General features: G+C 50.5%; 2 protein-coding genes across 2 annotated transcripts in view; both read left to right on the forward strand.

Annotated features, from left to right (window-relative positions):
• Positions 1–4,199, forward strand: part of CLPTM1 (CLPTM1 regulator of GABA type A receptor forward trafficking) — a 36,128-nt gene extending 31,929 nt beyond the window's left edge. The window contains exons 13-14 of the mRNA XM_029913190.1: positions 2,799–2,966; positions 3,503–4,199. Of these exons, the coding sequence (XP_029769050.1) occupies positions 2,799–2,966; positions 3,503–3,792 (458 nt within the window). The 3' untranslated portion in view covers positions 3,793–4,199. The remainder of the gene's footprint in view (positions 1–2,798; positions 2,967–3,502) is intronic.
• The window catches only part of LOC112107877 (zinc finger protein 271-like), an 879,239-nt gene that overhangs the window by 697,350 nt on the left and 165,728 nt on the right, over positions 1–16,161 (forward strand). The gene's annotated exons all lie outside the window — the stretch shown is intronic.

The following is a 16,161-nucleotide window of genomic DNA, read 5'->3' on the forward strand; positions in this document are numbered from 1 at the left end:
CAATTTCCCCCCCGCTGCAGCTCCCCACCCCCCTCCGGCCCGGGGAGCCGTGTGGCAGCTCCCCACCCCAGCTCACCTCTGCTCTGCCTCCTCCCCGAGCACGCCGCCCCTGCTCTAATTCTCCTCCCCTCCCAGGCTTGCAGTGCCAATCAGCTGTTTGGCGCTGCAAGCCTGGGAGGGGAGGAGAATTAGAGTGGGGGCGGCGTGCTTGGGGAGGAGGCGGAGCAGAGGTGAGCTGGGGTGGGGAGCTGCTGCGGGGGGTCACCTCGGTGTGGGGGGGGGAAGCTGCTGCGGGGCTGGGCAGGGCGCAAGGTGGAAGTTTCGCCTAGGGCGCAAAACTTCCTTGCACCGGCTCTGTCTGCAAGGCACCAGCTTGCTGCACACTAGAGTCCCATGTGATCGCTACCATAGCACAGTGAAAGTGCCGGAGTACAGCTTAGCACACTGCACTCCGAAGCAGCTGTAGCAGTGACAATGTGGTGAGTTTACTATGTGGAAAGCTGGTGTGCTGTAGATGCATGTCCTGGCTTGACATGTAGATAAGTCCTCAGCGTTTTCCTTCTGTGTCTAGGATAGAGACTGTCTGCGGGGGGAGGAAATGGGAAAGGAAGATTAAAGTTCCCGATTGATTTTTCCCACATCTTCTTGTTTTCCTTGATGCCATCTTCTCCCATCTCCCCCCTCTGGGCAATGTGTGGGTTGTTCCCATTGGGCGAAGTTCGCTGAACACTTGAAAGAACCTGCTGTATCCAGTTGTTTCCTTTCTCTTCCAGTGACTTTAGCTGTTCGTTTTCTCCTCCAGAGCAGAGCATTCACACTAAGGCCATGTCTGCATTTGTCACTAGGCCCTGCACATTCCCCATTATGCTGCCACCTTGGAGCTTTCACAGTCCATGACTGCTGCTTGTTTCAGATGGAGCCCGTGAGGGGGCCTCTGGCTGTCCCACCTGCAGCAGGAGCTAATAATTGTTTTGTTTTTTCAATCAGATTTTCAATTAGATTTTTTTATTTAAATACAATACATCTTTCTTCTTAAAACCAACATTATTTAAAATTCAGTGTGCAATTATGACAGCCTGTATTAAGGACTAAATCTACAATCTATTAAAAGCACTACAATTAAATAAAAATATAATATTAAGCAGTTTGTGTGTGCTGCCAAAGTTTTAAAGAAAGTCAAGCCACTGAAATGGTGGAAGTCTCTGGCTAAGCGTCTGGACCCTGAGTTTACCAAAGTGATTTTGACAGCAGTGGTCACCTCTGCAAGTGCAGAGAGTTTTCCTTTGTCTCCATTTATTCAACTGGTTAATTCAGAGCTGAGAAACCGATTGGAAGTTGAAAAGCAGGAAAACTTGTTTTCCTCTTCCAATCGATGAATAAAACCAAGGTGAGAGGATGAGATCTATTAGTTCTAAAGTCTTGAAGGCCATAGTGACCAGAAACAATTGGTTCAATTTACTAGCTACAGATACTTCCTTTCTTCAATAAATCAATTTTAAATGCATAACACATTTGGTAAAATTATTTTCCCCCCTTATATATCCAGTACACTTCAGTAGTTAAATAAAACTACCTTGAACAATTTTTAAATGCTGGGATTTTTTTTTCTTTGCATTTTTTTCCCATGCAAATGTAACTTGAGATAAATCACAAGTAAAAATTAATCCTGTAGTAAATAAGAATCACCATTTTCTCAGATAATAAAATAAAAATTAAGAATCTGAATAAATGTATGTTAAGCTATATAACTGGTTAAAATATGTATAGATATAGTGTATCCTCCAGGCTAGCCAATAGAAACACCGATGGAATGTAAAGGCTGTATAGTTAGTTGCAAATCAGCATGTTTTAATTGTTACCAACCAGTGAGAATTGACCTTTCTTTAGGAAAAGAACTAAACAGTGCCAATGCAAAGCAAGATTAAAATCTGTGATTTAAATCAAGGTTTCCTGATAGGTGATTTAAATCAGTCCACCCTGACCTGCAGTCTCCTGGTCTCTGCAAGGCTGCCATGACCTCCCTTAGCTAACGTGTTGCAATTTACCCACAGAACACCCGACCTGCATTGAAAACCAAACTCCCTTTGTTTTCACTTGCTTTGCTGCTGACCAGCCTCCCAAAGCTATGGCTCCCTGTTCCTTTCAGATTCCAGGCCAACTAGTCTGTTTTAAAGCACTCCCTTGGCTTGTGGCAGCCTGCCTCCTCCTCCTCCTCTGCCTCCCACTGTCCTGCTTTTAGCATCGGCTGCCTCGGGCCCTTCATGTAATCGCACCACTACTGGCTCAGGAGCCGCCTTCCTTGCAGTGCCTGCTGTTTTGAGCAGCCTTCTTGTATTTAATAGATTTTAAGGCCGTAAGGAACCACTCTGCTCATCCAGTCTGATCACCTGCCCAGCACAGGCCAGAGAATCCTGTCCAGCCCAGCAGCTTGCACATCAGCTTGGGTTCAAGTCATGAGGAATGCCCCCCATCCTTCAGTAGCTTGTTCGGTGGCTGATTGGCCTCGCTGCAAAAAATGTGACTCTGCCATTTCAGATAGCTGAGACGGTCTCTCCTCCCCGCCTCTGCCTCAGCAATTTATTCTTGGGACTCTGAGTGTGGTGAACTCCGTAGAGATTGGGGCCTGCTTTATGGCAGAGCTGCTGTGCGCAAGGTTTGCCCTTATTTCTGCCAGGATATAACTCCATGGCCCGGGCCAGCTCTGTTGGCATCCAGCCTGTCCCAGACGCACACTGTACATTCCTTGGCTGGAGTTAGCCTAGGGGCCCACCGCCTGACTTCTCCCTCTTTCTCCCCAGGTTTTATTACGATGACTCCACAGCTGTTCATAAACTACAAACTGAAGTCAGTAGCCCACCTGCCCTGGAGGATGCTCACCTACAAAGCACTCAACACCTTCATCGATGACCTCTTTGCCTTTGTGATCAAAATGCCCATGATGTACAGGATAGGCTGCCTCCGAGACGGTAAGGGGCTCAGTGCCAGCCTCCCATCCCCTGCCATTCTCTGTAAGGATGGCAATGCGTCTTCTTTACAAATGTGTTGTACAGGCCTGGAGCATGCCGTGCTACTTGGGGGTGGGGGTGTAGCATGTCAGTGTGTCTCCCCAGCCAGTGTGGGGATCGCCCAGGCTTAGCTGGGACCCTACCAGTGTCTGATCCCAGCACTCAAGACCCCACTTCTTTCGGCTTATTGCAGCTGCATGGCCCTTCTCCCACTGAGCCTTCCAGGAGTCCAGTGATGGCTTCAAGGGCTGGCCTGTGAGTTCCCCATGCAGCATGAGAAAAGAGAGCGTTCCTCCTCCTTTCTGCCCCAGGGCCTCAGCATCTCCCTTGTGGGCTGCAGCTGAGCTGTGCTGTCACTCATGCCTGGGGGTCTCTTGCCAAGCAGCTCAGGAGGCACTTATAGGCCATGGGGGACTGAGAACTGGGCAGTTCAGAGAACTGGGCATCTGGCCTGGGGTTTGCCTGCTGTTTACGCTCACTCTGCTCTCTTCCCACAGATGTCGTCTTCTTCATTTACCTGTATCAGCGCTGGATCTACCGGGTGGATCTGACGCGCGTCAACGAGTTCGGGATAAGTGGGGAGGGCCCAGTCCCTCAGCTAACACAAGGTACCACTCCAGTGGACTGTGCCCCTGCACTGCTACCCGATGGGGAGGCAACAAGCACCCAGGGGGTGATAAAGGAGGGCCTGGCTGATGGCTCCCCTGCACCAGTAACAGAGGACGTGGCCGATGGCTCCCCTGGGGCCCAGATGGAGAAAACAGTAGAGGACAAGAAAAAGGACTAACCTGCTCTAACTTTAATTTTTAAAAAAAGCCTAACTTTCCACTCTCCCCCTTGGATACTGGACAGAAAGCGAAGGGGGGAAGCTGCTATGGTCCTCTGGCCCCAAAGCTTTTTATTTTCTATTCCAGTAACTTTGGGGCGGGTTGGGATTGAGAATTTGGTGGCATTCATGTGATGTGCTGTATCCATGGGAGAGAACCCCCGTATCTCTGTATTTAAAGTCAAACTCATCCAGTAATCATTGTGAGCGCCGTTCCATTGTGCAGGTGTTTAGGACATTAAGGAGTTTCTCAGAGTTGTGTCTCTGTTTCATAAAGAGAGCTGATTATCCGAACAAGTCCCATTTCTCATCATTGCACTCTACTATGGACTCTGGATTGAATAAATTCATATGGGTGTTAAGTTAAAGCTTGCCCTCTTCTTTCATCTCTCTACACATCTGCCCTGGATGCAGGCTCCTCTAGGAACATAGGAATTGCCAGACTGGATCAGAACTGAGCCCCATCTAGCCCAGCCACCAGCATCAGCTGCTTCAGAGAAAGGTGTAAGAACCCCTAGTAACAGAGATGAAATAATCTCCTCTCCTCATCAGGTCTCATCCTGGGGTCTCAACTCTGAAGCCAAGGTTTAATATCCCTCCCACATGTATGGGGTTTTTTTGTTAATTCCCATAAATGTCCAGTCCATTTTTGAATCTTAAATTCTTAGCCTCAGTGGTTTCCTGTGGCAATGACTTTCACAGTTTAATTACACGTTGTGTGAAAAATTATTTCCTTGTGTCGGTTTTGAATGCGCCGCCTTGTAATTCAATGGAGCGTCTTTGTTCTTGTGTTAGGAGGCAGAAAGAACAGAAGCACCTTCTCCGGAACCCGTCACTATTTTATAGACATTTATCTTGTCTCCTCCAAGGTTACAATCTGGGTTGTTGTTTTTTTGTTTGTTTGTTTGTTTTTGTTTTGGTATCTTCATTTGAGAGTTTTCCAGGCCTTGATCATTCTCTGTTCCCCACTAGTTCTGCACTGTCCTCTAAAATGGGATGATCACACAGCGTCCAAATTAGGTCGCGCCACTGAGTTATGGTAAGATAAATAATACAGAGAACATTTTAAAGCTGTCCCATTCCTTATGCAAGCCAGAATTAGCTAATGTTCTCAGACCTCCCCCATCTGAGCACCTCCCAGAAATAGGTCAAGCCAGGTGACTGGCATGTTATCAGTGGCAGGAACGACATTTTTAACTTCAGCACCCAGAACCCTGTTTTCAAAAATCACCTTGCAGCATGCAGTTCTGTCTGAACAGGCTGAGCTGCCTCCGGGAGCCCCCTGCTAGCTGGGTGAAGGTGATGCCAGGGCAGAGGTGCCAACTGCAGCCGTGCCAACCCAGCCTGCCCTTCGAGAGCCACGCTGGCTTTGCTGGTTTGTTGTGTTGGCTCTGCCGGGCTGGCAGGAGTCCAGGGCAGTTCAGTCAGCAGATGTGCCTGCCTGAGGAGACAGGACCTCTTCTGCAGTGAGCAGAGCCATGTTCAGAGTGCCCAAGGGTGAATAACAAGTGTGATGTGCCCTGCCCTGGCCTCTCTGCAGCTCCATTTGGACCATGGGAATTGGTTAGGGGCTGCGCTGCCACTTGGACACTGGTCACTCTCCTTGATTGCCGAGCGGTTTGATCACAGCCATCTGCGGGGCAGATGCATTGGCCTGCCTTAGGGACACTGGCTTGAGCATAAGCCTAATAATGATGGGTGGAGGGTGACTTCTGAGGAGCTTGGCTGCAGCTGTTGGCCTCTGTTATTTCAGCACCGGGTCGCTGCTTATCAGACGGGCGCGCAGCCTGCCCCTGCGTTGCCACCATGGCCTGAAACTCCATGCTGTGACGGCTCTTCGGAGCGGCTGCCTGGGAAGCTTGCTCCGCTTTACTCCATACAGACCTCATTCCCATCCACGCCCTTGCTCCGCTTTACTCCATACAGACCTCATTCCCATCCACGCCCATGCCTGTGTCTCCTGCAAGCCCACTGTTGGCGTTTGGTGCCCAGTGGGCTGCTGAGTGCAGGTGCCTTTGCCAAGTGTGGAGGAGAGAGCATTGTTTTAGCAGCTGATTCACTTCATAGCCTTGGTGCTGGGGTCCAGGTCTTCTGCTGTTATTAAATGAGCAGCTGCTGCTACTTCCCCTGCATCTCGGACCCCTAGCCAGGAGTCTAGCACACATGCCCGAAAGAACATAAATTGAAACATTCAGAAAATACAGTTCTGCCCCCACAGGCATCCCTCTGAAGAGCCGGTGTCCCAGTGGGGCAGATCTCAGGACTATGGAGCCCTGGAGAACGTGCCATTCACATCATGCTCGGGGAGGTTGTTTTGAAGAGGGAGATGCCATTTCGGTGGCTGGCATGTCAAACACCAACTCACCCCACATCTGCGGCAGTGAACTGAGCTGGAAAATTAACTAACTTGCAGGGGAAGCCCTTGAGTATCTGCACCAGGGCTCTGAGGGACTGTCTTTTGTCCTCAGATGCACCTACAGCAGTAGGCAGGTATGTGCTTATGCTGCTTTTCTCTCAGCCATGCCCAGAAGCTCTGTGGGCTTCAGAGCAGCTCTACTGCCCCTGAAGAGTGGTGAAACTGAGCCCTTGCCAAGGGAACACGAGTGCCACAGCACAGGCAGTCTGGGGCGCAGCTGGACCTGTGGCCTCTGCTCTCTGCGGGGGAGCAGTTGCTAAGCTCAGCTGCCCTGCCTGTCTGTAACCAGAGCCCTGGAGCTGAGTGGGACAGAGAGATGCTCCCCACCCCCCTGCACATGGGGGGAGGTGGCTCACGCTGGCTCTGATGCTGTGAGCAAAGCAGCGGGCTCGCTGCCTGCCCTCACTGGGACAGCAGGGGCAAAGCTGAGCCTGGGGGGATCGGAGACCCCAGCTGAGTGTGGGGAACCACAGCCAGGGCGGGATGGCTGCCAACCAGGGCTGCCTTGTCCAGAGGTGCAAGAGGCCCCAGGGCAGGGGGAAGCAGCTAGAAGGGCGCTGCTGGTGACCGAGACGCCTGGTCAGAGGGTGGCCAAGATCAAGATGGGGGCTCTTCACCAAGAGAGCCCAAATCCCAGTGCTCCAGGCTGGAGGGCTGTGACTGCAGGCAGTGAGAGGGAACTGGTTTCACTTCCCTCTCCAGCCGCTGAATTCCAGGCTGAGCTGCAGAAGGACCCCCCCTTAGAGAAGCTGAGGGAACTTGCTGGCTACAGCACGGGGAAGGCTGTAGGGAAAGATTCCTCTGGGAGAAGAGATTCCTGTACCAGGAATGGGATCCCCCAGGGGAAGTGGAACCGTGGAGGATCAGGAGGCAGCTGATAGTCCCCCAGAAGTACCGCTGGAGGCTGCTGTACCTGGCCCATGATGTCCCTCTCGGGACACCAGGGGATCCAGCGCATCAGGCAGAGGCTGCTACAGAACCTTTACTGACCCGGAGTCTTTGACTCAGTCCAGCAGTACTGCAGGTCCTGCGACCCCTGCCAGAGGGTGGGGAAGGCCTGGAACAAGGGTAAAGCAGCCTTGAGACACCTGCCTGTCATAAAGGAGCCTTTTCAGAAGATGGCCATGGACATAGTGGGGCCCCTCAGCAAGGCGACCCAGGCAGGGGAAAAAATACATTCGGGTGGGGGTAAATTTTGGTACCCGTTACCTAAAGGCAGTGGTTCTGTCCTCTATCGAGGCAGACACTGTAGCAGATGTGCTGCTGACTATTTTCAGCAGAGTGGGGTTTCCCAAGGAGGTCCTTACAGACCAGGGGTCCAACTTCACGTGAACCCTGCTCCAGTGCTTGTGGGAGACGTGTGGGGTCTGGCACACCTGGGCCTCGGCGTATCACCCTCAGTCCAACGGGCTGGTGGAGAGATTTAATGGGACCCTGAAGATGATGCTGAAGACTTTCCTGGGCCAGCATCTGCAGGACTGGGATAAGTATTTACCCCACCTGCTGTTCATGTACAGGGAAGGGCCCTAGGAATCCATGGGGTTCTCTCCTTTGCAGTTGCTGTATGGGAATAGAGTGAAGGGACCCCTGGACTTGGTGAGGGACGAATGGGAGGGGAAAACTCGCTGAGCTCATGGGTCCGTCCAGGGAGAACCTAGCCAGGGCCCAAGGGAAGCAGAAGGTCTGGCACAACCGCTCAGCGCGTGCCCACTCCTATGCCATCAGGGACCAGGTGATGGTTCTCATCCCAGTGAGGAAGAACAAGCTGCCTGGGACGGGCCCTTCAAGGTCATCAATCAGCTGAATGAGGAGAACGATGCAGTGGAACGGCCCAACCGGGCTCACAGCCACTGAGGGGACCATGTCACCGTGGTGGAGCTGTACTGTGACAGGGAGAGGCTGGTACTGGCCGTGTGTTGCCAGTGGGAGAGGGGGGAAGATCCCCTGATGGGTCTCTTCCCTGAGACAGGAGCCGGCCCCTTGCTGGAATCAATACACCTCTCTGACCAGTATCAGAGGGGTAGCTGTGTTAGTCTGTATCCACAAAAATAACAGGGCCGGTGGCCCCTTAAAGACTAACAGATTTACTTAGGCATAAGCTTTCGTGGGTAAAAAAACACTTCTAAAACAAACAACAAAAAAGCTTCAGAAACAGACTTCAAAGAGAAACTGCTGAGCTACAATTCATTTGCAAACTTAACACCATTAATTTGAGCTTGAATAGGGACTGGGAGTGGCTGGTTCACTACAATAGCAATTTTCCCTCTCTTGGTACTGACACCTCATCAATTATTGGGAGTGGACCACATCCACCCTGACTGAATTGGCCCTGTCAACACTGGTTCTCCACTTGTAACTCCCTTCTCTTCATGTGTTAGTATATCTATGCCTGTCTCTGTAATTTTCACTCCATGCATCTGAAAAAGTGTTTTTTTTACCCACGGAAGCTTATGCCCAAATAAATGTTAGTCTTTAAGGTGCCACCAGATTCCTCTCTAACCAGCTAACCCCTGCCCAGCAGGCAGAGATCAGACAGGCGCTGCATTCGTACCAACAGCTGTTTTTGAACCGGTCTGGGCTCACTAACCGAGCTGTCCACTGGGTGGAGATAGGAGCCAGCCCTCCCATCAGGTGTTCTCCATTCAGAGTAACTGGGAACACAGCCCAGGCCCTGGAGGGAGAAGTCAGAGACATGTTGGCTTTAGGGGTGATCCAGCCATCCACCAGCCCCGGGGCCTCTCCCATGGTGCTGGTCCCCAGAAAAGATGGGTTGATCCGATTCTGTGTGGCCTATCGGAAGCTCAATGCCATCACCATGTCTGGTGCCTGCCCCATGCCTGGGCCTGACGAGATCCTTGACAAGTTGGGGGGGACTCAGTACCCCATGACCAGGGATCTCACCAAAGGCTACTGGCATCCAGATACCAGGTTGAAACCTACTTTTGTCACCACTTTGGGGCTGTACAAATCCCTGGTCCTACCTTTCGGCCTCAAGGAGGCATATGCCAGCGCCAGGTGGATCAGTTACTGAGGGTGATGGAGAATTTTACCCTAGTGTACATTGATGATATTTGTGTCGTTCACCAGAGCTGGGAGGAACGTGTGTCCCAGGTGAACAGGGGGCTGGGTTGCCTCCAGGATGCAGGGCTGACTGTAAAAGCTGGCAAGTGCAAGGTGGGATGGAAGAGATATTGTACCTGTGCCACAAGGTGGGGAGTGGCTGCCTAAAGCCAGAGCTGACCAAGGTGGAGGTGATCAGATATTGGCCTCTGCCCCAGACTAAGAAACAGGCCCAGGCCTTTAGTGGGATGGCAGGGCACTACCAGAGGTTTGTGCCCCACTTTAGCTCTGTGTCAGCTCCCATCATGGAGTTATGCAAGAAGGGGAAGCCAGACAAGCTGGTCTGGACCGGGCCAGAGGGCTCTCTGTGTGCTGAAGGACGATCTGGTCAAGGGCCCGGTCCTGGGAAACCCAGACTTTGACAAGCCCTTTATGGTGTTCACCGCTGCCTCGGACACAGGGCTGGGTGTGGTGCCGATGCACACTGATGCAACACCCCATCATGTACCTGAGCAGGAAGCTGCTGACATGGGAGCAGAGCTATGCGGCCATAGAGAAGGAATGCCTGGCCCTGGGGTGGGCTCTTAAAAGGCTGCAGCCGAATCTATTATGACGCCACTTCACCGTGTACACTGACCACTCACCCTCCCATGGCTGCACCAGATGAAAGGGGCCAATGCCAAGCTCCTGAGATGGAGTCTGTCCCTCAAGGAATATGAGATGGAGGTGGGCCATGTGAAGGGGAGTGCAAATGTTATAGCTGATGCTTTGTCCCGGAGGGGGGGGGGGGCTGAACTTCCCCAGGTCACTGGCTAAAGTGACCTCACTCAGTTCAGTCTCAAAGGGGGGAGAGAGGTGATGAAGTGGGGATTTTCCCTTGTTACGTTGTATGTGAGTCTTACTGTTGGGCCTATGTGAGTTTTACATTAATACTGTGTGCCTCAGTTTCCCTGTGTGCTGCACCAATGCCTCGGTGGTGAAATAGGGGTGGGTGACTTTGCCTGAGACCTTTGGGGCAGGTGAGGCTTCTGTATGCTATGGCCAGTGCCCTTCGTAATCTGAGACCCAGGAGGGAGATGCAACCAGGTGATGACCAGGTGACTCTGCCTGGGAAGCGAGACAAGGAGGAGGAGCAATGGGGGTGTCTGAGGTTGGGTCGCTGGAAGCTGGGCAGTCTGCTTGGGGGGGACTGGAAGAGGGGGAGTCCAGGGTGTCTGGCCTAGGACTCGCCAAGATGGACTTGGCTGAAAGTCACTGATCTTTGTGCTAACAAGTTTTGTTCTACGCTGTGTTCCTGTCAACTAATAAACCTTCTGTTTTACCGGCAGCTACGAGTCACTGCTGACTGCGGAGTTGGGGTGCAGGGCCCTCTGGCTTCCCCAGGAGCCACGCCTGTGCGGACTCGCTGTGGGAAGCGCACGGTGTGGAAGGGGATGCTGAATGCTCTGAGGTCAGACCCAGGAAGGTGGAAGCTGGGTAAGCTTCTTACCCTGGAGGGGAGGCTCCCCCAGAGTCCTGACTGGCTCATATGGAGTAGTTCCAGAGCATCGCCCGGTGACTCCGTGACATGGAGTGTCACACCTCCCCCCTTAGTTTACTGCTGGTGGGTTAAGTCACTGACTAATGTGGAGGTATGTGCCTAAGGTTCTCTTTAGGTTTTGGCTATACAACTTCCAAGTGTTATCAAACATTGTGGTGTCACCCATAGGTGTTCTTGCAAAGTTCTGAGTTTCTTTTTCTGGGTTGCCAGAAAACATCTTTTTGTGCTGCATTGTTAACGTAATGCAGATATTAATGTCTTCTAGAGTGCAGGTATCGTGGCATGTAGCCATTAATGCCATGATGTGGTGTGCCTCAGTTTCCCCTTCCACCCAGCAGACCAGGTTTGTTATGGTTTCCCTGCTGTAACAAGCTTTAAGCCTATTTAGAGGCATTAGCTAAGAAGCAGTATCCTTATAGGTGATACCACTCCTAGCACGGCCAAAAGCTTTTCCCAATGATCATGCATGTTACACCTTTTTACAGCACCAACTTCTTTGTCATAAGGTTTATCACTAGCAACAAACTTTGTAGCATGAGATGTAACAATAACACCAAAGTTTTTATCACAGGTAGGCGTTTCCAAGTCTCTTTATCATACCACGCCTTCTGTTTAGACAGTCTGGTTTCTTCAATACCCATTGTGCCTTTCAGCTCCTCCCCGAACCTCAGCATGTGGGACTTTCCCCACCCCCTTTTCCTAGAGGGTTGTTGCGATCTGTGTTCTCTGAGCTAAGAGGTGTGTCTTTTCTCAGCAGCTCTTTTCCAGCTGCTGTTTGTATCTTACCAGCCTATGAAATTCCCTCCTTCTCTTTGTCTGATGGGTCATTAGCATTTTCACAGACAAACAACTCTTCAGTAAGATCTCCATCCTGCCTTAAAGAGACAGAGTTAGTTTTCACAAGTACACCAGGAACAGCGTACTGAAAAAGTGGAACCTGGATTGGGATACCCTCCATCACCTCTCTCTCTCTATCCCCAAGAGGTCAGTTGTGTGACTGGTCCCTTCCAGGAGGTCAATTACATAGTTCCCTCTCAAAACCTGAGCCACAGGTTGGGTACCTGGGTACACAGACGCTGAACCAGCCTTTCTGTTCTGGGCAACCCCCTCCCTATGTAATTAGTGAGGAGACCTTCCTGTACTCCCACTAATTCTTTCTCCGCTTCCTCCTCTGGGACCCCCTCTAAGACACACACTTCTATGTTCTCTAGAGTGGGATCTATCCCCTGTCTAGCTGTGAACAGCTCACAGCTAATAGCCTGGACAGGTGTCTCGCTGACCTCCTCAGTTGTCTCTACGATTCCATCACCCTTCTCTGGGCTCCCCTCTAGGACACATCTCCCTATGCACCCTAGAGTGGGGTCTGTCCCTTTCTTATCTGCACTCTGCTGGCAACTACCAACCTGGACATTTTTTTTCATTGACAGGCACCATACTCCTCTCCCCCCTGGAGGAGACGCCACCTTTAGCTACAGGGCAGGAGCTGGTCTCAACGTCACGCATACCTGGAAGCATACAGTTTTCCACTGCTGCAGAGGAATCAAGAGTTACTCCCATTCCCTCCGCAGTTTCTGGGACTTTAGCCTTTTCCTCCAGGGTTTCAGCATAATATTCCTCCTTGCTGCAGGCAGACCCCTAGACAGCCCGAGCTACACAGAAGAAATCATTTCCCAGTAATAAATCTATAGGGTTGTTATCCACGACTAACCAGGAGGATGAGTTAGATGAAGCTTTCTTCAGACAACTAACAGAAGTTTCCAGATCACAGGCCCTGGTTCTCATGGGGGACTTCAATCACCCTGACATCTGCTGAGAGAGCAATACAGCACTGCACAGACAATCCAGGAAGTTTTTGGAGAGTGTTGGTGTCAAGGCTCCTTCCCCACTCTGAACTTTAGGGTACAGATGTGGGGGCCTGCATGAAAACTTCTAAGCTTAACTACCATCTTAGATCTGGTCCGCTGCCACCACTCCCAATGTGCTAATTCCCTTCCCTGGGTAGCCTTGAGAGACTCTTCCACCAACTCCCTGGTGAATACAGATCCAAACCCCTTGGATCTTAAAACAAGGAGAAATTAACCATCCCCCTCCTTTCTCCCACCAACTCCTGATGGATCCAGATCCAATCCCCTTGGATCTAAAAACAAGGAAAAATCAATCAGGTTATTAAAAAAGGCTTTTAATTAAAGAAAAAGGTCAAAATCATCTCTGTAAAATCAGGATGAAAAATAACTTTACAGGGTAATCAAACTTAAAGAGCCCAGAGGAACCCCCTCTAGCCTTAGGTTCAAAGTTACAGCAAACAGAGGTAAACACTAGCAAAAAGTACATTTACAAGTTGAGAAACAAAGATAAAACTCACACGCCTTGCCTGGCTGTACTTACAAGTTTGAAATATGAGAGACTTGTTCAGAAAGATTTGGAGAGCCTGGATTGATGTCTGGTCCCCCTTAGTCCCAAGAGCAAACTCCCCCCCAAAACAAAGAGCACAAACAAAAGCCTTCCCCCCACCAAGATTTGAAAGTATCTTGTCCCCTTATTGGTCCTTTGGGTCAGGTGTCAGCCAGGTTACCTGAGCTTCTTAACCCTTTACAGGTAAAAGGATTTTGGAGTCTCTGGCCAGGAGGGATTTTATAGTATTGTACACAGAAGGGCTGTTACCCTTCCCTTTATAGTTATGACAGTTGGGGACAACTTCCTGGTGCAAGTGCTGGAGGAACCAACTAGGGGCCGTGCTCCTCTTGACCTGCTGCTCACAAACAGGGAAGAATTGGTACGGGACGTAGAAGTGGGTGGCAACCTGGGCAGCAGTGACCATGAGATGGTCGAGTTCAGGATCCTGACAAAAGGAAGAAAGGAGAGCAGCAGAATACGGACCCTGGACTTCAGAAAAGCAGACTTTGACTCCCTCAGGGAACTGATGGGCAGGATCCCCTGGGAGGCTCATATGAGGGGGCAAGGAGTCCGGGAGAGCTGGCTGTATTTTAAAGAAGCCTTATTGAGGGCGCAGGAGCAAACCATCCCGATGTGCAGAAAGAATAGCAAATATGGCAGGCAATGCGCTTGGCTTAACAGAGAAATCTTCGGTGAGTTTAAACACAAAAGGAAGCTTACAATAAGTGGAAAATTGGACAGATGACTGGGGAGGAGTATAAATATATTGCTCAAGCATGCGGGGGTGTAATCAGGAAGGCCAAAGCACAATTGGAGTTGCAGCTAGCAAGGGTCGTGAAGGGTAACAAGAAGAGTTTCTACAGGTATGTTAGCAACAAAAAGGTCAGGGAAAGTGTGGGACCCTTCCTGAATGGGGGAGGCAACACAAGGGCAGGTCCCAGACTGCTGCACTGGGCAGCGCAGTATGGGGAGGAGGTGAGCAGCCCTCTGTGGTGAAAGAACAGGTTAAGGACTATTTAGAAAAGCTGGACACGCACAAGTCCATGGGGCCGGATCTAATGTCTCTAAAGGTGCTGAGGGAGTTGGCGGAAGTGATTGCAGAGCCATTGGCCATTATCTCTGAAAACTCGTGACAATTGGGGGAGGTCCCAGACGACTGGAAAAAGGCAAATATAGTGCCCATCTTTAACTAAGGGAAGAAGGAGACTCCAGGGAACTACAGGAACTACAGCCTCACCTCAGTCCCCAGAAAAATCATGGAGCAGGTTCTCAAGGAATCCATTTTGAAGCACTTGAAGGTGATCAGGAACAGTCAACATGGATTCACCAAGGGCAGGTCATACCTGATGATAGCAGTTTTCAGGTATTTAAAAGGGTGTCATAAGGAGGAGGGAGAAAACTTGTTCACCTTAGCCTCTTAGGATATAACAAGAAGCAATGGGTTTAAACTGCAGCAAGGGAGGTCTAGGTTGGACATTAGGAAAAAGTTCCTAACTGTCAGGGTGGTTAAACACTGGAATAAATTGCCTAGGGAGGTTGTGGAATCTCCATCTCTGGAGATATTTAAGAGTAGGTTAGATAAATGTCTATCAGGGATGGTCTAGACAGTATTTGGTCCTGCCATGCGGGCAGGGAACTGGACTCGATGACCTCTCGAGGTCCCTTCCAGTCCTAGAATCTATGAATCTGACCAACCTGATTGCCTTCTATGATGAGATAACTGGCTCTGTGGATATGGAGAAAACGATGGACGTGATATAGTTTGACTTTAGCAAAGCTTTTGATACGGTCTTCCACAGTATTCTTGCCAGCAAGTTAAAGAACTATGGATTGGATGAATGGACTATGAATGGATAGAAAGCTGGCTAGATCGTCAGGCTCAACAGGTAGTGATCAATGGCTCCATGTCTAGTTGGCAGCTGGTATCAAGTGGACTGCCCCAGGGGTCTGTTCTGGGGCCGCTTTTGTTCAACATCTTCATTAATGATCTGGATGATGGGATGGATTGCACCCTCAGCAAGTTTGCGGATGACACTAATCTAAGGGGAGAGGTAGATACGCTGGAGGGTAGGGATATGGTCCAGAGTGATCTAGACAAATTGGAGGATTGAGCCAAAAGAAATCAGATGAGGTTCAACAAGGACAAGTGCAGAGTCCTGCACTTAGGACGGAAGAATCCCATGCACTGCTACAGGCTGGGGACTGACTGGCTAAGCGGCAGTTCTGCAGAAAAGGACCTGGGGATTACAGTAGATGAGAAGCTGGATATGAGTCAACAGTGTGTCCTTGTTGCCAAGAAGGCTAAGGGCATATTGGGCTGCATTAGTAAGAGCATTGCCAGCAGATTGAGGGAAGTGATGATTATTCCCCTCTATTTGGCACAGGTGAGGCCACATCTGGAGTATTCCATCCAGTTTTGGGCCCCCCTCTATAGAAAGGATGTGGACAAATTAGAGAGAGTCCAGCGGAGGGCAACGAAAATGATTAGGGGGCTGGGGTACAGGACTTACGGGGAGAGGCTGAGGGAACTGGGCTTATTTAGTCTGCAGAAGAGAAAAGTGAGGGGGGATTTGATAGCAGCCTTCAACTACCTGAAGGGAGGTTCCAAAGAGGATGGAGGTCGGCTGTTCTCAGTGACTGCAGATGATAGAACAAGGAGCAATGGTCTCAAGTGGCAGTGGGGGAGGTGTAGGTTGGATATTAGGAAAAACTATATAGAATGGTGGTGAAGCACTGGAATGGGTTACCTAGGGAGGCGGTGGAATCTCCATCTGTCAAGGCTGATTCCCCACTCTGGCACTCTGCGTACAGAAGGTGGGGGCCCCACAAGGATTCTAAAAATTTAATACTGGCCACTTCAGGCTGGTAACAAACTCCCAAGGTTACAGCTTTTCTCTGACCTTGAATGGGTAGATGCTGC

This window comes from Terrapene carolina, unplaced genomic scaffold (genome assembly GCF_002925995.2).
Source record: "Terrapene carolina triunguis isolate 2854851 unplaced genomic scaffold, T_m_triunguis-2.0 Scaffold517, whole genome shotgun sequence".
In the NCBI taxonomy this organism is placed as follows: Eukaryota; Metazoa; Chordata; order Testudines; family Emydidae; genus Terrapene; species Terrapene triunguis.